Here is a 26,190-nt window from a genome sequence, read left to right as displayed (position 1 = left end):
CCCACACCCCTCTGACGGCTGCCAGCCAGCGGCCCCCGCCCGCCCCAGGCCTGGCCCGCCACGGGCCCCGTGCGGCCCCACTGGTTCCCTTTGTCTAATACATTCAACTGGGGTCCCCTGGAGTCTGGTCGCTTTTGCCCCCCCCCCTCCCCTGGGCCCCTCCCCCTCCCCCTCGCTCTCCCAGGGGGGTGGGGGTGGGGGGTGAGGGGGGCGGGCAAACAAAGACCGACCCGATGGGGCTGGGGTGAAGTCCGGGAACAAAAAAATAATCTTCTTTATTTAACTTAACCCCTCCCTGCTCCCCTGTCCCTGTGCTGGTTCTTGGAAAGGCACGGTGGGCAGATGGACGGATGGACGGATGGACTGACTGAAGAATTTCTCTCACCCCAGTCTCTGGGTTAATAGTGAGTTTGCTTGGCTTTGGCTTTTGGTGGGGGGACAAATTAGATGCAGTTTTGGGGGGCATGGCGGTGGGTGGGCATACGCGATGTCGGGTTTCGTGTTTCCTTCTTTAATGGGATTCCTTATAAGACAAGAAGCAACCAGGAGAGGACGCTGTCTGGGTGGGGGGGCCCCCGGGCTCAGCATCCTGGGTACGACAACGTTCTGGAAGCTTCTCTCAGTGCGCTGCCCTGGGCGGGCTGTGCCGGGCTGTTGGCCGCCAGCTCCGCTTCTGCCGTTTACTCTTGTAGGCGGTGGCTGGGATGAAGGGGGGGGGAGAAATTGGGGTGAATCGTGGGGAAGTGGGGGCCCTCCCCTCTTGGACTTGTCTTCGAATCCGGAACCTGCTCAGACCAAGTGGCTGCAGGCTGGGGACTTGTGCCGCCCCCTCCCCCCGCCGTGACCCCAGGATGGCACGGGGTGGGGGCTCCTGTGGGCAGGCAGGCCACTGCCATGGTTCCCTGGGGACAGGCCAACCCCGGGGCCAGTGCTCACGGTCTGTGCAGGTGACACGCGGCTCCTCCCAGTGCCCGCTGGGCTGGCAGCGGACGGTGGGCACGTGGCGCTGGACGAAGCCGTCGGTGCACTGGTACCGCACCAAGGAGTTGATCTCGTACCGGTCTCTCTTCTGGCCCAGGGTCCTGGCATGTTCCACTGTGGGGGGCGCACCGCAGGCCACTGGGGGGCAGACAGCAATGGAGAGAGGCCTGGACCAGCCGGGTGGGCTGGGGCCCCGCTGAGCTCTGACCGCCAGGGGCAAACCCCGGGCTAAGAAGCTGGAGACGAGCCGAGCGCCGGTGCTCAAGGCCTGTTAACTCCAGCTACTCAGGAGGCTGAGGCCTGAGGATCACGGTTCACAGCCAGCCCGGGACAGGAAAGTCCGTGAGACTCCTATCTCCCATGAACCACCAGAACACTAGAAGTGGCGCTGTGGCTCAAGAGGTAGAGCGTGGCCTTGAGCTGAAGAGCTGAGGGACAGCGCCCAGGCCCAGAGTTCAAGCCCCATGACCGACCCCCCCAAAAAAATCCCAGAGTGAGAGAGGCCCCCCACCCCAGGAACCGCTGGGGGTCTCTGGACCGTGGGTACTGGGGGACTAGGGTCCTGGGGGTCTCTGGGCCGCGGGTACTGAGGGACTAGGGTTCTGGGGGTCTCTGGGCCGCGGGTACTGGGGGGCTAGGGTTCTGGAAGCCGCAGAACGGGGACTCTCCCCGGATGGCCTCCCTCGGAGCCGCTCACCCGTGCCCTTCTTGCAGGTGAAGGGCAGGTGGTAGTTGCAGGGCACGTCATTCCACTCGCCCGCCTCGTGCCAGATCATCACCACGCAGTCCTCGCCCGCGGCGAAGAAGTTGTCCGGCTGGTTGGGACGCCATTTCTCAAATTGCTGGGGGCGGCAGAGGGGAAGGGGTGAGGAGGGGCGGGCGGGCTAGCGTGAAGGCTGCCGGTGGGCGGGGGGGGGGGGGAGGGTTGGTAGAATGTGGGTTCTAGAGGGAAAGCTGGCTGCAGACCCCGGGCTGCCGGGAGCTGGGATCCCGGGCGGGAATCCACCCCGTGCCGCGTGCACCAGGCACCGCCATCGGTGTTGCTTTGCACCTGTCTGCCCTGTGGACCTGGGGGATGCTGCGGGCGAGACCCCATTTTCTTCCTGCCATCTGGGCTCCCCCCACAGCCACCCAGCTTAGTGAGCATTTTTGCCGGGTCTGAATGTATGTGGCTGGGGAAAAGGGGGGCGTGCTCAACCCCCCCCCCCCACTCCTCTGGGCCGCAGCTGAACTCACCAGGGGGTGTCCATCTGACCAGCGGAAGTCCCCTTCGATGGTCCTGTCATTCAGGCCGACCCACTGGTAGTCCTGAGCGTTTTCTGCAGAGGGAAGGCAGTGGGGGTTGGTGTTGGACTCCTGGGAGGCCGTTGGAAACGTGGGGATCGAGGGGAAGGGGGTGGTGTGCCCCCGCCTCGAGCTGCCATGACCCCTGGCCCTGAAGACTCTAGCTTTTCTTCGGAACTCCAGGCCTGGGGCTGAGCTCTCCACACCTGCGCCCTGGCCCTGCAGCCTTTCTGGGTCCAATCTGTTTTTCTTTTTTTCCACTCCTGGGCCTTGAACTCAGGGCCTGGGCACTGTCCCCGAGCTGCTTCTACTCAAGGCTTAGCGTGCTACCACTTGAGCCACAACACCACTTCTGCCTTTTTCTGAGTCGTGTATTGGAGATAAGAGTTTCCCGGGCTTTCCTGCCTGTGATACTCAGATTTTAGCCCCCTGAGTAGGTAGGATTACAAGCATGATCCACCAGTGCCTGGCTTTGATCTGCTAATTCCATTTCTTCTCATAATGCTGGAAACCAGGGCTTTGGGCATATTAGGCAAGTACTCCAGCATGGAGCAAGGCTGGTGCTCTACCACCTGAGCCACACCTCTACTTCTGGTATTTTTTTTTGCTGGGTAATTGGAAAGAGAGTCTGCCATAGTTCCTGCCCATGTTGGTTTTGAACCAGGCTCCTCCAGATCTCAGCCTCCTGAGTGGTTGGGATTACAGAGGTGAGCCATCACACCCGGCTCCAGTCTGCTGATTGTGCCCGCTCAGCAGCCTCAGCCCCCCGCGGCCACACTCACTGTTGACGAACTCCTGCTCCTCCTGAGTGAGCACGCTGCTCAGGTGAGCCTGCAGCTCGCGACACCGCCTCTCCGCGTCCACCCAGGTCTCGCGGTCGGGGAAGTGGCGGTAGCAGTGACCTTGGAACTTGGTCCAGCCTTCCTCACACACCTCCTGGTCTGTAACACAGGGCAGGGGCTCGGATTGGGGGCGGGAGGCCGGCTGGGGGAGGGGTCCCCTCAGCCCTCTGCAAATGCCATGCTCTGGAGATGAGGGACAGGTAAGCAGAGCGTCTGGGCACTGTCCCTGAGCTTTTATTTTGCTTAAAGTTGGTGTTCTACCACTTGAGCCATAGCTAGCTCTCCTTCTGGCTTTTTTGATGGCGAATTGGAGATGATAAGACTCTCACGGACTTTCCTGCCCAGGCTGGCTTTGAACCGTGATCGTCAGATCTCAGCCTCCTGAGTAGCTAGGATGACAGGCGTGAGCCTGAGGCCTGTTTCAGAAGGCAGTGAAGCCTGGCCCTGGGAACTCCCATTTCCTGTTGGTGTCTAGGAAATGACAGGGACCGGGATGCAGCTTTCCTCCTGCAATGCCTGCCCGGGAGGCTGGCAGAGCACAGCAGGCCTGGCCGGAAGCGTTGAGACCCAAGGCCGAGCGAGGCTCGGTGATTGTGGCGTCTGGGAGGAGGGGAGCTGTGTCCGTGGCAGGCCGGGAGTGAAATCTGCCCACGGATCCTTGAGACCACAGCTCCCTCCGCACTGGGTCCTGGGAAGGCTGGGGGCTCCCTGCTGGAGCTGGGACCCTGCGGGAGGCTCTGCCATCTGGTCTTTTGATTGGCAGACTGGATGAGGGGGAGGAGCTTCTGACTTTGTGATGCGGCCTGTCATCTGCAGAAGGGGCAGACCCCGGGGTAGGGTGGGGGCAGCGGCGGGGACATGCTGGGGACAGCTCACTCACGGGCACCGCCTCCTAACGCTGCCCTCAGGGCCAGCACACTGTGGGCCCCGGCAGGTGGGCAGGTCATGAAAGTCAGGACTCGGGTTTCCACGATGGGAGCTAGCGGTTGGCACAGCTCTGGACTGGGGGGGGGGTCCAAGGCCCCCTCTCCCCTCGGGCCTCCAGGCAGTACTCTCTGGGGTTCAGGGAGGGCTGTGAACGGCAGCCCCACCCCCGGCTGAGCCCCCCACAGTCTGGCTGTCCCAGGAACAAAGCCCCAGCCCCTGTGGGTGAGCGTGTGGCCAGGTTGAGAGGAAAGAAGAAGGAAGACGGAGGCCGGGCCTCCGCGGTGGCCGCCTGTGCCCTCCCCAGGGGCGAAGCACAAGTCTGGGGGGGCAGGCGGGGAGCCCCCAGGGTAGCTCAGCACCAGAAACTGCACCCCGGGCCAGCGCCAGGGCCCATGAGGGCTGAGCTCGCTGGGCAGGCCGGGCCACAGCGGGGCCCACGCGGGACTGGGGACAGACAGGCCTGCAGGGAGGCTGGAGCCTCAGGAAGGAGGCCGCGGCGGGACAGGAGCGGACGTACGGCCATGTGCTGCTGGCAGCCAAGGGCCAGCCGGGTAGCTGTGGCCCCATCCCCCCCCCCCTCTGCTCTGTAGGGGTGTGGAGTCTGGACGGCCCCCCCCTTCCCCCATCCTGCTGATTCCCCCAGAGCCTGGACATTCCAGACCTTTCCAGACTACTTCAGATCTTTCTAGATCTTCCCACGCCATACCCCCCTGTAGCTTTGGCACTGTGGGAGGAAGGCCCTGGAAGCTACTCCCAGCCCAGCCGAGATCCCCCCCCCATCACTAGTCGCATGGGGTCTCACGGGGGAGGGGACGGGGGGGTGCAGGCCTTTCCTTCTAGAATCCTGAAGACTCTTCGCCGGAGATGTGTGCTCTAACTCTCTCCCCACATTGTCCACGCACAAAGGGAGCTTAGCTTTCCCGGGAGTCTCAGCTGTGCTTCCTGGAACTTTCTGGAGAGTCCTGTTGGCTCAACAGGGCTTCGAGCCCCTGACGCTGGAGTTGTGTGTGGGCCAACACTGTCGCAAGTGTCTCCCCCCCCCCCCCAAGCAGGCTGTTGCCACGGCGACAGGCCCAAGCCGCCACAGCTTCACCCCTGCCACAGGGGGTCGCGCCCGCCTGGCTCTAGGGGAGAGGCCGCTGGGCTGGGAGGCAGGTGTCGTGGAGGGAAGGTGGCCCGCAGCGGTCCTGGCCCCAGGAGAAGGGGGAGGGTGCCACACCGTCGGGGCCACCAAGGCCTCTCGAGCCACGTGGCGGGCAGGCCTTGCTCCTGACCCAGCTGAGACTACCTGAGCTTCGTCCAGACACACAAAACCGGCCGCGCCCGGAGCCACACGCACGCACCCGGCTTGGTGGCACCGGAAAGCCCCGTCCCAGAGGAGGTTAGCGGTTTAGAGATTTCCCAGGGCCCCGTCTCTCACAGTGGCCGAGCCGGTGCCCAAGAGGAAGGGTGATGAGGGGAGGAACAGGACAGAGAGTGGGACTCCGTGGGGGCAGATCTCACGCCGGGGGCCCCTGGGGGGGCTGTCCGGATGGACCTGGGGCCCAGCGGGGGGCCGAGCGCCTGCGTGCGTCTAGAAGGGAGGGGCGGCGGGGGGCGGGGCGCACGTGTTAGTGACATTAGCTGAAGCCCAGCCGGCCGTACCAATCTCACACCGGTCCCCTCGGTAGCTGGGAAGGCATAAGCATGTGAAAGAGGCGCCGGTGTCCGCACAGGTGGCTCCATTCACACAAGGGCTTGACAGGCATTCATCCACGTCTGCAAGAAACCAAGGGCCGCCGTTAGCTCCCCGCCAGCCGCCAGCCTGGGGGGCGCCTTGTGGGTGGCCAGCTCTGATCTCTCCTGGGAGGGGACAGGCTGGTTTTCCTGTGGACCTTTGCTGCTGCTGCTGCTGCTGCTGCGTCACCACCGCCATCTTGGAATGCAGACTCAAGGACCCAGATGTATTGGTGATGGTGATGGCAGTCGTGGGGCTTGAACTTGGGTCCTGGGCGCTGTATTCGAGTTCTTTCGCTCAAGCCTAGCACTCCACCGCTCAGAGCCACAGTGCCACTTCTGGTTTTCCGGTGGCTCATAGGAGAGGAGAATCTCGGGGAGTTTCCTGCCTGGGCTGGTTTTGAATCGCCATCCTCCGATCTCAGCCTCCCAAAGTAGCCCGGCTTCAGATGCGATTCTTCATCGGCCAGTTTGGAGTCTTGGAGCCAAAGTTTCGAAGAGAGCTGGTAAATTCTGGAATCAGAGGCTGCCTTTTTGTGAGAACGAGCGTTGGGTGTCTTCTCAGGAACTACATCAGGAAGCCATGACTGGCTGGGGACACAGGGCTGGGCGAGGAGGGTGAGGCGGGGCGGGGCTGGGGGAAGTCAAGGCGAGGTAGTGGTCTGCAGAGTTCAGATCCATGGGGAGTAACACGTGGGGTATGGACATGAGACTCCTGGCTTGCCAGACAGCGTTGCCTTCAGTAAGTCAGACGCCAGACTGTCCCGCAGAAATGGAGTCAGGACGATTCTCCAGTGAGATGGGCTTTTGTAGAGGCTCAGCCCAGCCAGGGGGCTGTAATTTGTGAGCCTGCCCGTACCAGTCTGGGACGCAGGCAGGTGCTACCTGCCTCCTCTTCTCAGGAAGCCTCCTCGCTCCCGTTCTTCTGGTGTTCTGGAAGGACTTCTTCAACTTTTGAATTGGCCGAGGTGAGAACAGACACTTGGAATCGGGTCTTCTTGTGCCTTTTCCGAGAAACCAGGTGCCCCAGGGCCCTCCTCCTCTCCTCTTGCCATGTGAACTCTGGAACTCCTGCTGGGGTTGGGTTCCTTTTCCTGGGAACATGATGATAAGTGGCATGCAGTGCCCATTGCTGGGGAGGAGGGATGCAGAGGCTCTGAGTCACCGGGGTCTCCCGGCTCACGGTACACTGCATTGCCAAGCCCTGCTGGTCTTCGGGAGCCTGTGGCATGTGGGCAGGGTCTCTGCAGGTGCGCGCAGCAGCTGCGTCCACCTCCTCCCCTCCGGTGGAGAATGGAACCTCTGAATCTATGCATGTTCTGGAATCTGATTCCTGCTCCTCCTCAGGGTTAAGTAGGCCTGTGTTGGGAGAAGCTAGAGAGCTTCCCACTGGGTCCTCAAGCTTGGGTAGGTAGATAATACTTCCCGGTCAGAGTTGGGTTTGTTCTGTGGACATTTCACGAAGCTCTCCTCCTCTGCACCCCTCTCTCGCCCTGGAGTCCTTCCGTGGGGCGCACGCCAGGGGTTAGAAATGGTGAGCTCCCAGCGCACAACTGTTTCCAATTAAACCCAAGAGTCATGGAGCAGCGGTTGGAAATCCCAGCATGCACTTGGATTCCCAGCCTGCACCAGGACTTGCAGTGGCAGCGGCAGCAACGGCGGCAACAGCAGCAGCAGCAATAGGTCAGGCCAGTGGGCAGGGTGGGAGCTGGGGGCGGCTGTCCTGATTCGGGAGAGCTGTGTTCTCTGGTACCCATTAGAGCCATTAGAGGAGCCGGGAAGCGCTGGGCAGGGGTGGGGTGGGGAGGAAGCCAATGTGCTAAAGCAGTTGTACAGAGCAGGGGGTGGGGTGGGGTCGGGGCGGCCTCAGACAGCAAGGCCAGGGCCTCTGGCTGACCCATGGGCGAGGGGCCGGGAAGGAGGGAGGCCCGGATGTGCACGAGGCCCCTGTGTGCTGGCTATGTTCTGCCCGGGCTGTGAGGACCAGCCGAGGAGGGAAGACAGGGCCACTCTGTGGTAGCACGGGGGCAGGCCAGAGAGGCGGAACAGCATAGCAGTCAGGAAGGGGCGGTGTCCTATGTGAAGCCTCCTCCATGTCCAGTTGGTCCCCTAAGACCTTGTTGTCTCTTCCTCTGGCTGCAAGAGACGCCCCCCCCCCCCCCCCACTCTGACCATCCCTCTCTTTCTCTGAAGTGCATTAGGATACTCTCAGCTGCTAGAACCAGGGAAGCAGCTGGGGTACAACCTTTTGTCAGCATCGACAAGTGGGGGAGGTTGAGGGGGTCCCAGATAAGAGGACAGCAGGTGGAGGCAGGGAAAAGTTCAAGGCAATGGCAGCCTTCACGAGGGAAGGAAGAAAGCTGGGGGTCAATATCCGGTCAGATGACGCCCCGATTCCCACACACATGTGACACAGACACCGTTACACCATTCTCAGGCAGGGAAACAAGTGGAGCGATTCGCTTGTGTGGCACGTGGCAGGTGGATTGGAAGAGATGGAAGAGAGAGTGGGGATGTGAGACAGGAAGCCAGGCCTCCATCTTATGTGGAGGAAGAGAGACATGGGTTCTGGACTCTTAGCACCTTGTGACTGCTTCTGCTACAGCCTCCCCTCCCCCCCCCCCCCCCCCCCCCCCCCCAGGGCTCAGCCACCGTTCCTGAGCTGGGATTTTCCACTCCATTCTTCCTACTACTGAAGCTAGAAGGGAAAGGATGGTTTGATCCCAAATGAGATCCTGCAGTGACAGCTCTCGTTCAAGACAGAAAATAACCAGGAGCCCCAGTACAGGCCAGAGATGCAGAGACACCTGAACACAGTCACACTGGTGTCTAAATGGAAAGCCTCAACTCCCTGCCCACCCCCTCGCAGCCAGAGACATCTTGCTTGGATCTGAGCCCAGGACCTCTAAGAGACCAAGACTTTCTTTCTTTTTTTTTTTTTTTTGGGGGGGGGGGGGGTCCAGTTGTGGGGCCTAAACTCTGGGCCTGGGCGCTGTCCCTCAGCTCTTCAGCTCAAGGCTAGCACTCTACCACTTGAGCCACAGCACCACTTCTAGCTTTTTTCTTTTTGCTTATGTGGTGCTGAGGAATCGAACCTAGGGCCTCAGGCATGCAAGGCAAGCGCTCTACCACTGAGCCACCTTCCCAGCCCTAGAGACCAAGACTTTCTTGGGTTCAAAGAAAATGCCAAAGACTGATGATAGCAGGGGGTTTGGCGCTCAGCGACAAGGTTGGCTATTTAGATAAACAACAACGTATATGTTGTTCTTCAAGTGACTCAGTGTCCAACCTGTGCAACTGAGTGATAAATGCAGACCTAAAATCCCTCCAATGCCAAAGGCTACAGAGCGAGCTCCATAGACTCATGGGTCCTGGTATGCTGATGGGTTAAAGGAGGGAACCACTACCAGTGAGGCAGGTGGGAGCCGGCTGCAAGTGTTGAATGCAGCCTTACTCTCCAGCTCCTTCCTGTCCTGCTCCCGGAAATCTAGCTTTAGGTTTATTTTTTAAATTTTTTTTGGGTAGTTGTGGGGCTTGACCCTTTCCCTGAATCTTTTTTCTTTTTTTCTCAAGGCTAGTGTTCTACCACTTTGAGCCACAGCCCTACTTCCTGCTCAGGCTGGCTTTAAACCGGGATTCTCAGAGCTCAGCCTCCTGAGTAGCTAGGATTACAATGCGTGAGCCACCAGTGCCTGGCTTTAGCCTTAGTGTTTTGGAGCTCAGCAACGTGGCTTCATGTGCAGGAGGGAGCTTCTTATGAAGCCGAATGGGTGGTACAACCTACAAGTGAACAGAGGCCCCGATCCAACCCTGTGGAGTTAGCCAGGAACTCCTTGGAGATTCCCTACTGGAGGGCGAGGCAGAGAGCCACGCCCCACACTCTCCCCCAAATTCAACATTTCCTTCAAGTTTTACCTTCAATGTTCGGGCACCTTTTGTGATCTACTCTTAAAATGAGCATTGGCTCGGTATAAAACGAAGTACTAACCAGCCTAAGGATTCAACTTGAGTTGTTTCTTTTCTTTCTCCTCCTAAACCTCTCTGTGGTCTCAGTGCTCTGGAAACATGTGCCTGACACATTTTCCCTGGGGTTTCTCCCCCTTCCCCACCACCCCGGCCTCCCAAGTGGCTGGGATTACAGGATTGAGCCGTTGTGCCTGGTTTGTGCTTGGGACTTTAAAACGACACTACCTCCTTCCACACCACAGCTGTCTAGGGCCCAAACTGCAACACACATTTAAAGGAAGAAGATCCCCGACAATACCTTCACCGGTCCACTCTGCTTCCCCTGACCCCTGTGTTCGAGAAGTAGGGCTGGAGGCATCTGTTGGGGCAGCGGCCGTGTTGGAGGTTTGGGTCTGGTCCTCTGTCTGCCAGGGACTCAGGGACTCAGTTTCCAGATGCGCCTCTGCGGGGCCCTCTGTCGGCCGCACAAACTCCACGATGCTGGCGGTGATGTCCATGTCCGGGCCTGAGGTGTGACCAGACGGGTCTCCGCTGATCTCGGTCCTGTCTCCAGAAGCGGAGGGAGCGACCGGTGCCTCTGTGTCCACATCGTAGCCGGTGGTGACCTCTGTGTTTACTTCTGGGCTGGCTGTTCCCACTCCGGAACCTTCCTGAAAGGCCCAAGGGCTGCCGTTGGCCCCCAGGCCCGAGGCACTGGCCAGCCCGGCTTCTGGGAAGGCAGCGGGGGTGGACCATGGCGCTTCGCTGCTGGCCTCGGGGTTCACCGTGGCCTCAGGATAGGCAGATGACCCGCCGCTAGCTTCGGGGGTCACAGAAGCTTCTACCCCGGCCCCGGAGAAGGCTGGCGTGGCTCCACTCCACACCGGGACCTCCCCGCTGGCCTCAGAGAATGGGGGCGTGTGTGTCGCGGGGGGTCCCCGGCCGAGCTCCTGGGAAACGGTTGGCTCGGTGACGCCCTCCACCAACTCGGAAGCGATCCAGGTGATGTCCGGGGACCCCGAGGCGTCTCCGCTGGCGCTTGCGCGGCCTGAGGAGTCGCCACTTAGATCAGTGGCGGGGCTGGAAAAGTCCCCGCTGGAATCGGGAGGGCTCGGTGGGTCGCCGCCGCTCGCTTCCCGTCCCGGCTGCAGCCCGCTGAGGTCCACAAATCCAGAATGTTCTCCGGAGTGCGCCCCGCCAAGCTCCCACAAGCCCGAGGGCCCTTCTCCAGCTTCCTGGGCGGTGGGGGCCTGGGTTCTAGATGCCACCCAAGTTCTGTCCACTAGGGAGACGGTGGGGAGGCCGGACGCCAGCCCGCTCCCGGCCTCGGCCCCCCAAGAGTCGCCGCTGACCTCGGCCACACCGCTCGGGAGGCCGCTGAATTCCGGAGCTCGCGATGGAAGCCCACTGGAGTCGAATGTTCCAGAAGAATGTCCACTGCCATCCAGCCCCCCAGAGGGGAAGCCGCTGAGCTCCACAGACCCCAAGCCTTCTTCCTCTTTAGATGGAGTGGGGGTTACCTCCACCAAACTGGCGTCCACGAGCACAATGCCAGAAAATTCGCCGCTGCCGCTCACAGCCCCAGAGGCCAGCTCAGGGACTTGGGGGGTGGCTTCCCCAAATCCCGCCACCCCCGAGGACTGCCCACTGAGATCGAGAGCCCCGGAGAATTCTCCACTCGGGTCTGTTCTGTCAAATGGCTGACCACTACCAGAAAGAACTCCAGAAGCTTCTCCGCTCACGTCTGGTTGTCCAGAGGAGAGGCTGCTGGACTCCGTCACTCCAGACGCTTCTCCGCTGCCGTAAGGAAATCCTGATGGCTGCCCACTGACCTCGGAAGTTCCAGATGCTTCTCCGCTCAGGTCAGGAAACTCAGATGACTGTCCACTAGTGCTGAAGAGTCCAGACGCTTCCCCGCTGAGGCCACTGAGCTCGGCTCCCGAAGCAAATCCACTGGTGTCCAGCTCACCGACGGGCAGCCCGGAGATTTCCCCAGCACCGCTGATGCTGACGATCCCCCTCCCTTCCAGCTCGCTGGCCGTGGTGGCCGTGACCACTTCCACCAGTGTGGCGTCCACAAGGGAGACCGTCGGGAGTCCAGAGGGGAGGCCGCTGAAGTCAGGCAGGCCCGAGGCTGGGCCGCTCCCAAGGTCCCCTCCAGAATACTCACCACTGGATCCAGAGGGGAGGCCGCTCACTTCGGGAGCATGGCCGCTTCCTGGCGTTCCTGAAGGTAGCCAGCCCAAGTCTGGGGCCCCAGACGCAGAGCCCACCATGTCCTCTCCTCCAGAAGGGAGCCCACTGAGGTCCTCAGCTCCGGAGGTAGAAGTTTCTAGGCCCTCCCTTCCTGAAGGCAGCCTGCTGAGGTCCTCAATTCCAGACGCAGAATTCTCCAGATCTCCTCCTGCAGTAGGAAGCACACTGAGGTCTTCTGCTTCAGACGCAGAAGTTTCTAGACCTTCTCCTCTGGTAGGAAGCACACTGAGGCCCTCATCTCCAGAAGTAGAAGTTTCTAGACCTTCTCCACTGGTAGGAAGCACGCTGAGGCCCTCATCTCCAGAAGTAGAAGTTTCTAGACCTTCTCCACTGGTAGGAAGCACGCTGAGGCCCTCATCTCCAGAAGTAGAAGTTTCTAGACCTTCTCCACTGGTAGGAAGCACGCTGAGGCCCTCATCTCCAGAAGTAGAAGTTTCTAGACCTTCTCCACTGGTAGGAAGCACGCTGAGGCCCTCATCTCCAGAAGTAGAAGTTTCTAGACCTTCTCCACTGGTAGGAAGCACGCTGAGGCCCTCATCTCCAGAAGTAGAAGTTTCTAGACCTTCTCCACTGGTAGGAAGCACGCTGAGGCCCTCATCTCCAGAAGTAGAAGTTTCTAGACCTTCTCCACTGGTAGGAAGCACGCTGAGGCCCTCATCTCCAGAAGTAGAAGTTTCTAGACCTTCTCCACTGGTAGGAAGCACGCTGAGGTCCTCATCTCCAGAAGTAGAAGTTTCTAGACCTTCCCTTCCAGAAGAAAGTCTGCTGAGGTCCTCTGCTCCAGACGCAGAAGTTTCTAGACCTTCTCCTCTGGTAGGAAGCACACTGAGGCCCTCATCTCCAGAAGTAGAAGTTTCTAGACCTTCCCTTCCAGAAGAAAGTCTGCTGAGGTCCTCGGCTCCAGATGCAGAAGTTTCTAGACCTTCTCCAGTAGGAAGCACACTGAAGTCCTCTATTCCAGATGCAGAAGTTTCCAGACCTTCTCCTCCAGAAGGCAGCCCACTGACATCCCATCCTCCAGAGGTGGAAGTTTCCAGACCTTCTTTTTCAGTAGGAAGCACATGGAGATCCTCTATCCCAGAAGCAGAAGTTTCTAGATTTTCTCTTCCAGAAGAAATTCCACTGAGGTCTACTCCAGAGGTGGAAGCTTCTGGACCTTCTCCTCCAGAAGGCCACCCACTGACATCCCATCCTCCAGAGGTGGAAGTTTCTAGGCCTTCTCCTCCAGAAGGCCGCCCGCTGAGGTCCCCTAGTCCGGAGGCAGAAGTTTCTAGACCTTCTTCTCCAGAAGGCCGCCCGCTGAGGTCCTCTGCTCCGGAGGTGGAGCCGTCCGCACCCTGGCCTGCAGAGGGCAGACTGCCAACCCCAGGCCGGCTGGCTGGCTCTACACCGTCTTCCTCCCCGGAGCCCGCTGCGGAGGTGAAGCTGTGGAGGTCCAGGTCGCCGGAGGGCTGGCCGCTCCCCGCTGCCCCCTGAGGGCTGGCCGCTGGCGTCGGGGCCTCCCCAGGCCTCTCCGCTGCCTGTGAGGTCAGGGGCCCCCGACGTCTCCCCAGAGCCCGGCAGAGGCGGCTCGGTCCCGCGGGGTGACGGTGAGGACAGCCCCTCTGGAGGTTCAGAGGCAGAGGGTTCCACAGGCTCAGCAGCAGTGGCAGTAGGTCCGCCTGTGGCTCCTTCCGTGGCCCCTTCCGTGGTGCTCTCTGCTTCTGGGCCACTGGCAGTCCACGTGGCAGGGGTCCCTGGAGGCAGGGAGGGAGCAAGGTGAGCTCACAGGTGGAACTGGACTCCACGCCTGGACTCCACATACGACCTCTCTCGACAGTCACGGAGACGGTCACAGAGGCTTTGTAATGGAGTTCCTTGCGGGGAGAGAGGGCAGGAGGGAGGAGAGGGAGAGCAGGAAGGAGAGGAGGAGGAAGGAAAGGAAAGAAGGAAGGGAGTAGGGATAAAAAGGAAGGAGGGCTGGAGGGAGGGAAGGAAGAAAGGCCTGAAGAGCAGAGAAGGAAGGAGGGATGCAAGAAGTGAGGGAGAAGAGGGTGGGAGAGAGAGAAGGAAGAGGGAAAAAGAAGAAGGAGAGGAGGAAAGGAAGGAAGGAGGAGAGAAGAAGAAGAGGAAGGCAGGACGGAGGAGAGGAGGGGCGAGGGGAGGGGAGGAGGGGAGGAGGGGAGGAGGAGGGGGGAGGGGGGAGGGGGCAGAAAGGAGGGGAAAGCCAGGATCAGGAAGTCCCCTGTGCCGTGCTCAGGGCTTGGGACCCACCTGTTGGTGAGGCTGTGGCCACCGAGGTGTCGATTGGCTCCCATGCAGTCTGGTTTTCGGGCTCGATGGTGGAGCTGGGGGCCAGGGTCCTGTCCAGCCCTGGGGGGACGGCGGCCACGTCCGGCCTCACCTGTGTGACGATCCAGTCCTCGGGGCCGGTGGGTGGTGTGGCTGTGCCATGCTTGTCTTCTCCCGGAGAGGGCGCCACTGAGACACCTGAGGGGAGGGGAGGGAGGTTGTGAGGCTCCCGCTGTGTAGGACCCACCCCACAGTGGGCCTTGCATAGGGAGCTGGGGAGTTCCCAGCTCAGCCAGGTAGCCCTGGGCCTGCACGGTTCAGAGTGGCCACCTGCACGGACGCACCATCTCCCCGGGCTCTGGGGAAGCCACTGCGCCTCCCCTGCAGTCTGCCGTGCCGGCCTGGGATTACCTCAAAGGCAGTGAGTTTGTGTACAATCTCACATTAGCTGAGTGTGGCCTGCGGCTCATGCCTGCAAGCCAAGCTATTTGGAGGCAGAGATCAGGAAGGTTATCATTGGAAAGCAGCCCAGGCAAAAAAGGTTTGTGAGACCACCCCTTCCCCCACCCCCACACCAGGTGTGGAGGCTCAAGTCTGCCATCCCAGCCACGCGGAAGGCACAAATAGCGGGATCACTGTCCGGGTTGGCCCTGATCAAAACGCAAAACCCCCATCTGAAAAATAACACACAAAAAGGGCCGGGGGTGTGGTTCCAGTGGTAGCGTGTCAGCTGAGCAAGCTCAAGGCCCTGAGTTTAGGCCAAGACATTTTTTAAAAAAATTCAACCCCCCCCCCCAAAAAAAACCCAGCCAATCAGGGAAGCTGAAGAGGAAACAAACTTTTGTGTGGCTAGTACAGGGGCTGAGGGCACTGAAGGGTGGGTGGGTGCTGAGGGGCTGACGGCCAGGTTTCTGCAGCTCATGCCAGGGAACAGGGCCTGGAATGAGGGCCTCACCACCTCCCAGGGGAAGGGAGCCTGAACTGGGAATGGGGTTTGAACGGTGATCCTGGAGATCTGGGGAAAACTTGGGGGGGAGGGGAAGATGACTTTCTGTTTTGTATTTTATTCCTCCCCCTCCCTTCATTGTATTTGGAAATTTAATTAGAAGTTGCAAAGGTACTTGGAAGACTGGAAAGGTGGTCCGAGCTGTTCTGCAGTTAATACTCCAGTCAGCACATCCTGTCCTGTGGGTGCTGGGGGGGCTGGTCCAAGCAGGGGCCATGCCCTGGCCACGCTCAGATTTCCACAGTTACAAACCTTGAATGATTTGGTGCTTAGTAAAGAATGACTGGGCTAAACTGGTGAGTAGATCTTTGCAAGCGTGTACTCATGAGCAGAGTACGTGCCACACAGATGTCCGTACGCGTGTGTGGATAGATGTTTTTCTACGTTTGCAACCGCTCAATCAGATCACCATTTACAAAGAATCAGAGGGACAGAGAGGTTAACTCGCCTGTCGGGCGTCACTACAGCTATCTAAATAGCAGGGCCATAATTCGATTTGGGTCTGGCTGTCTTTATGTTTCTCTCCGTGTTCGTGGGGAACTTTAGGTTTCACCTTTCCTTGTCAAACTCTGGAGTCCAGCGAGCTCCGCGCTGTGCTGGGCAGGGCAGGACGGCTGTGTTCTGACTCTGCTGAGTGGCAGGGGTGGACCAGAGGTGGACCAGGCCTGGGTGGCAGCCTGGGGGGAGGTGTCCTCAGCAGAGGGGGCTCCGGGGAGGAGAAGGCCATACCTCGGAAGCAGAAGGCGTGGTGTCGTGACAGCGGGTCGGGCAGGCCGGTCTGGTTGGGGTAGAGGTAGACGGTCCTCACGCCCGGCTTGTCCCCGCCGCAGGCGGGCCTCGGGGTCACGATGGGGTAGCGCAGGCTGCCATCTGCCAGCCAGCCGGCGTAGCACTTGTCCAGGCCGCGGCTCCAGGCGGCGTACAGCTGCCCGGTGGAGGCCAGGGTGGCGTTCTGGGACTCGCAGAAGGCCACGGCTTCCTGGAAGGTGAACTGCTCCAGACGAGTGACAAAGAACACCTCCCCTGGGGACAGAGGCAGCCCTGTGACCCTCCAACACCTAACCTCGCCCGGTGCAGGGATGCTGGCGGGGGCAGGGCTATGCCACCACGGCCCCGCCCCTTCCAGGCCCCGCCCACTTCCACCTCTGCTCCTATAGGTCATCTCCACTCAACCACGCCCACCAGGCCATGCCCCCACAGGACCACTCCCCTTCCAGGCCCCGCCCACTTCCACCTCTGCTCCTTAGGCCATCTCCACTCAACCACACCCACCAGGCCATGCCCCCCACAGGCCCACGCCCCCACAGGCCACACCCACAGCCACCTCTGCTCCTATAGGACATCTCAGCTCAACCACGCCCACCAGGCCATGCCCCCCACAGGACCACGCCCCCACAGGCCACACCCACAGCCACCTCTGCTCCTGTAGGACATCTCAGCTCAACCACGCCCACCAGGCCATGCCCCCCACAGGACCACGCCCCCACAGGCCACACCCACAGCCACCTCTGCTCCTGTAGGACATCTCAGCTCAACCACGCCCACCAGGCCATGCCCCCACAGGACCACGCCCCCACAGGCCAGCACACTACAACTTCTATAGATCCTCATCTCCATTCAACCACGCCCCCATGTCATGCTCCACCAAAGGCCACGTCCCCACAGGCCACACCCACTCCAACTTCTGCTCCTATAGGTCCCCATCTCCATTCAACCATGCCCCCCCCCCCCAGGCTGCGCCCCCTCTAACCACGCCCCACGCCCCAGCCCTAAGATTTCTTGGGACCCTGTGAAATAGGTTGGCCCAAAGGCCTTGGTTTGACCGGGCTGGGCTCTAGACTTTTCCGAGACTCAGGACAACCCTTCATTAAAAGAAAATAAAAAGGCAGTGTCACCAGCCAGCTGGGCAGAGGTGGCCACAGGGACCTGTCCTCTCTGCCCCTCCCCTTCTTCCTGCATTCTCCAGTCATACCTAAGCCTACCCAGGCGGCTTGTCTGGATGCCCCCTGACCCCCTGTCCCAGGTAGACAGACAGCCCATATCCTGGCTGCTGCAGACCTGTCCCAGGTCCCCCGTGGGCTCACGCAGGCAGAGCCAGGGCTTCTGGGAGTTAGGAAGAGGGAGGCTCACATTTCACTTCTACCCAAGACCTATTTGCGCTGTCAGGTCCCATAGGTCCCATTGGTCTCATCTGCAGCTCAGTGAGGACTCAGAGAAGCCTTTGGTGTGGGTGGGAAGCAGATAAAGGTCTGTGGCTGGGGAAGAGCCAGATTAGACAGCTAAGGAGGGTCTGTCTCACTGCAGGACTTCTCAGGGCCTTTGCTCTGCTCCGAAGCCCTGGGACAGCAGGAAGCTGATGTTTACACCGAACGGATGGACTGACCCACCGAACTCGCTGCTTGTTGAAGGAGCCGGTATCCCCTGCTCTGTTGGGGATCCCACAGGGCAGAGGGGCTTGAGCTGAGGGGGGCATGCACCCCCTCTCTATCTCCCCTCTGAGGCCCCGGCCCATGCAGGGACCAGCCCGGGAGAAGGGGGTCCGTACCCTGAAGCTCCGCCACGTAGCAGTACACGTCGTAGGTTTCCGATGACGGCCGCACGCCGTAGGTCCTGACCCCGGGGCTGCTGTCCTTGTCGCCCACACATGGGGTCCGGGGGCTGACAATGGGGTACCTGCAGCAGCGGAGGGGGGAACAGAGGCGGGGGGGTGTGAGATGGCTGTGGAGGAGGGGGCTGGGATCTCTGGGAGCTGCCATGTTTATGATCATAAATGATGGACGGCGGGGTGGGATTTGAACCGGGGAGCACCCCATGCAACAACTATCTGAGATGGGAAATGGGGAGGGGGAGCCCCTGGCGTTGGCAGGGGGCTTGGGCGGGGGTCTCCGGAGCACCACACAGCCCCAGCAGCGCCCAGTGTGTCTGAGGAAAGAGGTCGGACTCACCTGACCGTCTGGTCCCGCAGCCAGCCGGCGTCACACTGCTCGTAGCCCGCCTCGTAGGCCGCCTGCAGCTGCTCCGGCGAGGCCATGGCGGCCCCCGTGCGCAGGCAGGCCTGCCCGGCCTCCTCGAAGGTCAGCGAGTAGCGCGTGGACCCCGGGCGGTAGTGGAACACCACCCCTGAGTGGGGAGCCGAGGGAGATGGAGTGAGGTTGGCTTGCCGTGCCCTGGGGTGGGTCTATGCAATGTCCCCCCCACGGGACAAATAGGATTCATCCTGGCAGGTGGGCGACCGCTCAGCAAGGGCGTGTGCCCCAAAGCCTCCCTCCCCACCTGGAGGCCACGCCAGAATGTTCTTCCTGGGTACAGGCTCATGTTCGAGGAGCAGCTAGACTCTGTGGTGATACCCCAACTTTCCAGACATTACTGAGTGAACGGAACACAGCCATGGGGCAGGAAGAACTTTCTAGAAAAAGGGTCTATACCAAGCTTTATGGTTTTTTGTTTTGGTTTTTGGTCAGTCGTGGGGCTTGAACTCTGGGCCTGGGCGCTATCCCTCAGCTCTTCACCTCAAGGCCAGCGTTCTACCACTTGAGCCACAGCACCACTTCTGGTTTTCTCTGAGTGGTTTATTGGAGATAAGTGTCTCATGGACTTTACTGCCCAGGCTGGCTTTGAACCCTGATCCTCAGATCTCAGCCTCCTGAGCAGCTAGGATGACAGGAGCTGTGAGCCACTGGTACCCAGCTGTATTTGGTCGTTGTTGTTTGTTCTTTAACTTTTTAAGACAAGGTATTGCTAGGTAGCCCAGACTGTGCTGGGATTCAAAGTCCTCTCGCTTTAGCCTCCTAAGTGCTGGGATTACAGGTGTACACTGCTCTGCCTGGAATCCAGTCAGGCTCTGTGAGCCATTGGAGTCCTGCGCCCTCTGCCCGGCTTAGCTCCCGTTGGCCTAAGTTAGCCGCAAACAAGTCAAGGGGTTTGGCTCTGCATTTGCAGACACTGAAATCTGACGTTCGCATCATCTTCCCTGTCACGAAGTATCGTTCTTCTTCTGACTTTGTGCCCCACCGGCCGCCCCACGTGCCCCAGTGTCCGCCCCGCATGGCACTCACCCCCCGATGAGCCAGGCTGTCCTGGAAGCCCGGCTGCGCCTGGTCCGACGGTCACCTGTACCACGGGGTCCTGGCTGGTGAAGGCCGTGGCGGGGCCCAGCCCGGGCGTGGATTCTTCTGGAAGGTCCCAGGGCCTGGTGGCCTCAGGGGCGACCGGGAAGGGGGCGTCGGGCTCCGGGGTGGTGGGGGAGAGGTGGAAGAGGGGCTTGGCGGTGAGGATCACGTTGCCCCGGGCCTCCCCCTCCGTGGCATTCCCGGGCAGCGGCAGCTCCAGGTCCGGCCAGGTCACCGTCTGTACGGTGATGTCCTCCTCGCCGCCCAGTCCGAAGAAGTTTTCAGGGATGTCCAGGAAGTCTTCACCTGGGGCAGGGGGCGGGGCCGAGCCTTAGCCTGGCAGCCTGGGATTGGCTGGAGCAGGAAGTTCCTAGCTCCAGCGAAATGGCCAAAAGCCTCAAGTGGGGCTGTGGCTCAAGGGGTGGAGCGCCAGCCTCGGGTGAAAAAGCTCAGGGACAGCGAGCGCCGGGGCCCTGAGTTCGAGCCCCAGTACTGGAACAACAACAACAGCGACAAAACCAAGTCTAACTTATCAAAGGAAGGTTCTGGTTCCACCTTTTCTGATTCTTTCAGTAATGCGTTGGCCTTCTTTTATTCACATTATTCATAATTAATCATTATTATTGATTACCTGCCATACCGGGGCTTGAACTCAAGAGTCTGGTACAGAAAGTTCACCACTTACACCCGGTCCCCAGTCCTTGTTTATCTTTATTATTTATTTTTGTGGGTTGTGGGGCTTGAACTCTGGGCCTGGGCGCTGTCCCTCAGCTCTTCAGCTCAAGGCGAGCGCTCTACCGCTTGAGCCACAGCGCCACTTCCAGTTTTCTGAGTGGTTCATTGGAGATAAGAGTCTCATGGACTTTCCTGCCTGGGCTGGCTTTGAACTGTGATCCTCAGATCTCAGCCTCCTGAGTAGCTAGGGTGACAGTCGAGAGTCACTAGTCGCTGGCGCTGTATTATTTTTTTTACATGGGGTCTTGCTTTTGTCTACAGCTGGTCCTTGACTTCCATCCTCTTCCCTTTGCTTCCTACGTAGCTGGGGCCACAGACCTGTGACACCACACATTGTTAAGATGGAATCTTTCTTTTCTTTTCCTTTTTTAAACCCAGACTGGCTTTGAACTGGGATTCTCCTGAGGACCTGGGATTACAGGTGTGCACTACCCTGCCCAGTCCTCCTTTCAACACATTCTATTCAAAAGGGCAGGTATCAGCGGCCTCCCGTGGGTGAGGGCACGCGAGGCTGGGGCTCCGGCTTTCCCAGGGTGGTGGGGATGTGGGGACGGTCAGCGATCCACACTGAGGACCCGCAGGATCCACACTGAGGCTGCGAATCCCCGCCCTCCCCTCACCTGTGTAGCAGATGGCATCGTAGCGGGACGAGGGGTCGGGGTAGCCGGTCTGGTTGGCGTGCAGGTAGACGGTCCTCACGCCCAGCAGGTTGCCCCCGCAGTTGGGCCGGGCTTTGGAGATGGGGTAGCGCACGCTGCGGTCCGCCAGCCAGCCCGCACTGCACACGTCCATGCCGCCCTGCCAGGCCAGGTAGAGCTGGCCGGTGGTGGCCAGCCGGGCGCCCAGCCGGCGACACTCGCTGGCCGCTTCCTGGAAGGTGAACTTCTCTGGGGACGTGGCGTAGAAGACCTCGCCTGGGGATGATACGGGTGGTGGGTGCGGGTGTCCTCTCCCTCCCCGTCCTGCTCCGGCCAGGCCCCCTGGTTGAGCCCAGGCCCTAATCCACATACCCCAATCTCAGAGCTCACCCCTCACGTCCCGCTTTCTGGGTTTGGGGCAGGATGACATCAACTATTTGTGTGTGTGTGTGTGTGTGCATGCACGCGCTGTGTGTGCCCGTGTGCCCAGTCCTGGAGCTTGAACTGAGGACCTGGGCGCTGTCGCTGAGCTTCTTTTGCTCAAGGCGAGCGCTCTACCACTTGAGCCACAGCCCCATTTCTAGTTTTCTGAGTGGTTCATTGGAGATAAGAGTTTCAGGGGCTTTCCTGCCTGGGCTGTTTTGAGCTGTGATCCTCAGATCGCAGCTTCCTGAGTAGCTAGGATGACAGGCGTGAGCACTGGACCAAGAGCAGGAGGAAAATCTCCCTGGCTCAGAACCATCCACGCCCAGCCTCGTGCTGTACCCAGTCCCACCAGGAGGGGGCGGTCTTGCGACCAGAGCAGACCTCCCACTGGGGATGGAACCCCGGCCTCCTCCGGCATGCTAAGCAAGCGCTCTACTATTTGAGTGACTCCCTCAGCCCTTCTGCTTTTCTTCTGTTTTCCAGACAGGGTCTCCCCCATCACCTGCATCCACGTCTAGCCTTGAACTCACGATCCTCCTGCGTCAGCCTCCCAGGTAGCTGGGATTACAGGCATGCACCACCACACCCGGCTAAAGCAGAGGCGGGCTGGGGGTGGGAGGCCTCACCCTCCATCTCCTCCGCAAAGCAGTACACGTCGTAGGTCTCGTTGGTGTCTCGGATGCCGTAGGTCCTCACGCCGGGGAATTCGTCCTTGTCTCCATAGCAGCCTTCCCGGGGCGTGTGGATGGGGTACCTGCCAGGAACCCCCAGTGGGGTGTGACGCGGGATGTGGGGGGCTGCTTGGAGTCTGTGTTCATAGTCATTCATGAGGACTGCGCATCAGCACTGAAGGCGGTCCTCGGGACTGAGCATCAGTACCACACTGGGTCTACCGGGACCAGATAGTAACTACATGATCGTGGGCCACTAAGGCCTAGAAATGACCACTCTGCTACTCTATGGAATGAAGCCGACCCAGCATGCAAACCAAAGTGGCGCTGTGCTAATAAAACTTTATTCAAAGGAACAAAGGATGGGCAGGACTTGGCCCGTGGGCAATTGAGTGCTTGTTGGCCTGTGCTCAGGGTCACTAAGTCTCCTTGACCACATGAGGCAGATGCTGTACCCGTGTGTGTGTGTGTGTGTGTGCTTGCGTGTGCCAGCATGCTAAGATTCCGTCTCGGCTCTGTTGTCTGGCTGTGTGTGTGCGCGTATGGCTGGTTTGTGCGTAGACGCTCTCCTGTGGGAGGCCTGGGGCGGTCCCCGCTCTCCTCCCCGCGCCCAGGCGGGCTCACCTGACGGTCTGGTCGGCCAGCCAGCCGGCGTCGCACTGGTGGAAGCCGTCCTCGTAGGCGGCCTGCAGCTGCTCGGCCGTGGCGATCACCGCGCTGTTCTGCAGGCAGGCCCGCTGCGCCCGGTCGAAGTCCAGCGTGTAGCGCGTGGAGATGGCGCGGTAGTGGAACACGATGCCTGCGGGGAAGCCCCGTCAGGCACCCGCTCGGCCTGCCCCGGAGGAGGCCGGGGACCTCAGGCACTGCCGGGGCTGGGGTCCCCCTGGAGGTGAGAGGGGGAGGCCCACAGCCCACCGGGCGTTCCTATTTGGGGATCACAGGACACCAGAGCCTGCTGGGCACCCCGAAGCACCAGTTCCAGGCCCAGCTCTGGGAGACCGGGCTGGGCCCGGTGTGCATGCCCCTCTCCCCTGCGCCCCTCACCTTTGACCACCACCTCCAGGGTGGCCTCGCTGTCCGCGATGCCGTGCGTCACCTCGCAGCGGTAGACGCCCGAGTCGTTGGAGCGCAGGCTCTGGAGCTCCAGGGTGGCGTCGCTGGGGATGGCGGGGTAGTTGGGCAGCGAGACCTTGTCGTGGTAGGCGCTGTGGACGCGCACGCGGCCCTCGGTGGCCACCAGCAGCACCACCTCCTCCTCCTTCCACACGCGGCTCCACTTGATCCTCGGGGCGAGCGCAGCGGTGAACGGGGCGGTGGTCACGGGGTGCGCGGGCTCGATGAAGTAGCAGGGGATGGTGAGGGAGGAGCCCAGGAGGACCCGCAGCGGGGATGGCTGCGGGATGCTCACGCTCAGCGCGTTGTCATGGTCTGCGGGGGGAGGGCACACAGCCGTCAGGGACCGCCCTAGAGAGGCTCCCCGGGGAAGCCGGGTGGGCTTCTAGAAGTGTTGCTCCCCGGGGAGGCCGGTCCACGATGGGCTGTGTGGTACGGGAATGCCCGGAGAGCCATGTCCTCCACCACCCCGCTGCGGGTGGTGATGCACGCCTGTAATCCCAGCTCATCTGGGAAGCACAGGTCTCGGGTGAGGGGGATCACAGTCCACCAAAATCAGTCTTGCCGAGAGCAAAGAAAAAATATGGCGCTGGGCAGAGGGGTGCGTGTGCAATCAAAACACGAGATCCAGTCTGAAAAATGAACCAGCAAGCGTAAAGCCCTGAGTTTAAACCCCTGAAGACAGAGAGAGAGACAGACAGACAGACAGACAGACAGAGGCAGAGAGTGAGAGAGAAGAGAAAGAAGAGAGAAGGGGGGGGAAACAGAGGACAACCTAGGCAGAAAGGTCCTACTGGAGACGCATCTCCAGTGAACCAGAAATGGAGCTGTGGTTCGCGTGGTAGAGCGCTCGCCTTGAGCTGAACAGCCCAGGGACAGCGCCCAGGCCCCAAGTTCAAGTTCCATGGCTGACAAAACAAACAAACAAACAAAAGAAAGAGCAGGTGCTGGTGGCTCACACCTGTCATCCTAGCTACTCAGGAGGCTGAGATCTGAGGATCACAGTTCAAAGCCAGCCCGGGCAGAAAAACTCTGTGAGACTCTTATCTCCAATAAACCACCAGAATACTGGAAGTGGTGCTGTGGCTCAAGTGGTAGAGCGCTCGCCTTGAGCTGAAGAGCTGAGGGACAGCACCCAGGCCCAGAGTTCAAGCCCCACCACTGACCAAAAAAAAAAAAAGAGAGAGAGAGAAAAGAAAAGAAAGAAAGAAAGTAAAGAAAATACGTTCAACACCAGCCACGCGTCATTCCCTCTGGGTATTTCCCTCTTCCCTCGGTCCTCCCTGGGTCAACATGTGGCAGGGGTTTGAGTGAGGCCTGGGACCTGTGTGCGTACGCATGTGGGTGTATGCACGTGTGCATCGCAGGATCATGTGTGCAGGACCATGAAAAGGCCAGGAAAAGGAGTGTGTGTGTGTGTGTGTGTGTGTGTGTGTGTGTGTGTAAGTAACTGTGTCTCTGTATGAAGCAGCACTAGGTTCAGTACCCAGAACTGAGAACCCAGCACTCAGGGCCTACGCGGTGCTGTCCTCACCTGGCATTTCCTCTGCCCTGGCTGCCGCGAGGACCCGCAGAGTCACGAAAACCAAGAGTAGCGTGGTCATGGTTCACCTGCAAGAGCGGCGGCGGCGTTAGCTGTGTGCTGAGCTGCAGGGAGGCGACCTCTGACCCCCGACCCCCGGTGCACCCTGACCGACTTACGGGGGGGGGGAGCTGCAGGGGTCCACCAGGCCTCTGTCCCTCCCCAGACCTGTCCCCCTCCAGGTCCTCGGGTCTCCTGAACCTTAAACCCCATGGAGCAGATGGGGCTTTCCCCAGGGGTGTCGGCCTCCGTGGGACAGGAGGGAAGGAATCCCTCCTCCCGGAGCACTCTGGAGCCGGGACGCTGCTGGGCTGTGGCCCGTCCTCATAACCCGGGTGGGGGCGCCCGTACTGGCTGGGGGGCGGCTGGGATCACTGGTGTGAGGAGGGACAGGGGAGGAGACCATGCTGCCTGCTGACCTTGCTCTGTCCCCGACCCGTAGCCCACCAGGTGGCGCTGTTGGCCCGGTCACCATTGCTGGGGGACTGGCTAACTTGGGGACACTGGTGTCTCCCTCTGGTGGGGGAGCAGGCTGGGACGAGGGGGGGAGCTCAGGAGCCCCTCTCTTGCCTCTGCCCCACTCGAGTCCCATGCGTCCGTGTTGGGCACGGGGGGGGGACGTGGGGGGCGTCCCATGCCAGTCTGGAAAATTCCCAAGTTCCCAGAAGGAGCCCCGGCTCTCTCCCAGGGCTGAGCTCCTGGTGTAAAGCTCAAACATGTCCCGGGCTGGCTCCCGAGGGTGAGCGCGAGGGGCTGCGGGGTGGAGGGCCGGCGGCCAGGGCTGGGAGAGCAGAGGGGGTCCCTGTGGGGGCCCGGGGGGGGGCGGGTGGGAGATGGAGGCGCCCCTCGGGGCCGGGCTGGGACCCCCTACATCCCCCCTTGGAGCCTCGGGGCCGGAGGCAGACACAGGGCGCTGTTCATCCTAGACCGCCCTTCGCTGGGAAGTTGTGCACACACGTGTGTATGTGTGCACGCACGTGTGGAGTTGTGTTTCTTCTCTCCCGCTCCGAACAAGCTGGACATTGTGTGTGGGGATGCAGTGCGGTTCTGTTTTTTTTTTTTTTCTTTCCCTCCTCCTTGGCCTAGACCAGGAAACGGGAGGGCAGCAGGGGGGGCTGGGGTCCTGGGCAGCAGGGGGGCTGGGGTCCTGGGCAGCAGGGGGGCTGGGGTCCTGGGCAGCAGGGGGGCTGGGGTCCTGGGCAGCAGGGGGGCTGGGGTCCTGGGCAGCAGGGGGGGGCTGGGGTCCTGGGACGGGGGGGGGGGGGGGGAGAGGCGTTGGTAAGACCGGGCAGAGAAGTGGCATTTTATGTCTTCTTTCTGGAAGACCAACTTTGGGATGGCCAGGCGGCCATAAATACGTTCTTGTGCGTGTGTGTGTGTGTGTGTGTGTGTGTGTGTGTGTGCGCGTGCGTGTGTGTTTTCTCAGCTGTAAAGAAAATAGGGAGAAATTCCATTCTGTCTGGGCTCCCAGCGTCTCGGGGACTCACTGCGGCTTTTATTCGCGGGGAGACTGACTGCCGGTCCCAGACGGGCGGACAGACAGGGCGTCTTTCTCCCCGGGCAGCAAAGCAAAGCGAGGTGGAGGCGGGCAGGGCGGGGCTGGGGAGCGCAGGGGGGGGGGGGAAGCTGTCATCTTAGAGGCGACCAATGAGGAGGCTGGGTGTGTTCCTGTGCGAGTGCGGCGTGCA

The 26,190-nt window shown here is 60.6% G+C and overlaps 1 protein-coding gene across 1 annotated transcript; it reads right to left on the bottom strand.

Annotated features, from left to right (window-relative positions):
• Window positions 1–211: 211 nt before the first annotated feature.
• On the bottom strand, window positions 212–24,524 carry Acan (aggrecan). The gene is given in 19 exon segments (XM_042698531.1): window positions 212–699; window positions 937–1,119; window positions 1,679–1,823; window positions 2,218–2,300; window positions 3,048–3,206; window positions 5,679–5,792; window positions 10,015–12,159; window positions 12,463–13,417; window positions 13,419–13,687; window positions 14,205–14,420; window positions 15,958–16,251; window positions 17,774–17,901; window positions 18,174–18,348; window positions 19,284–19,643; window positions 20,693–20,986; window positions 21,763–21,890; window positions 22,432–22,606; window positions 22,852–23,235; window positions 24,455–24,524. Coding segments are annotated over 19 exon segments (6,357 nt in total). The 3' UTR covers window positions 212–619.
• Window positions 24,525–26,190: the final 1,666 nt, after the last annotated feature.

This window comes from Dipodomys spectabilis, unplaced genomic scaffold (assembly GCF_019054845.1).
Source record: "Dipodomys spectabilis isolate Male_0828 unplaced genomic scaffold, ASM1905484v1 ptg000233l, whole genome shotgun sequence".
NCBI lineage: Eukaryota > Metazoa > Chordata > Mammalia > Rodentia > Heteromyidae > Dipodomys > Dipodomys spectabilis.
The sequence above is the reverse complement of the archived record's forward strand: the minus strand, read 5'-3'. Positions and strand labels throughout refer to the sequence as shown.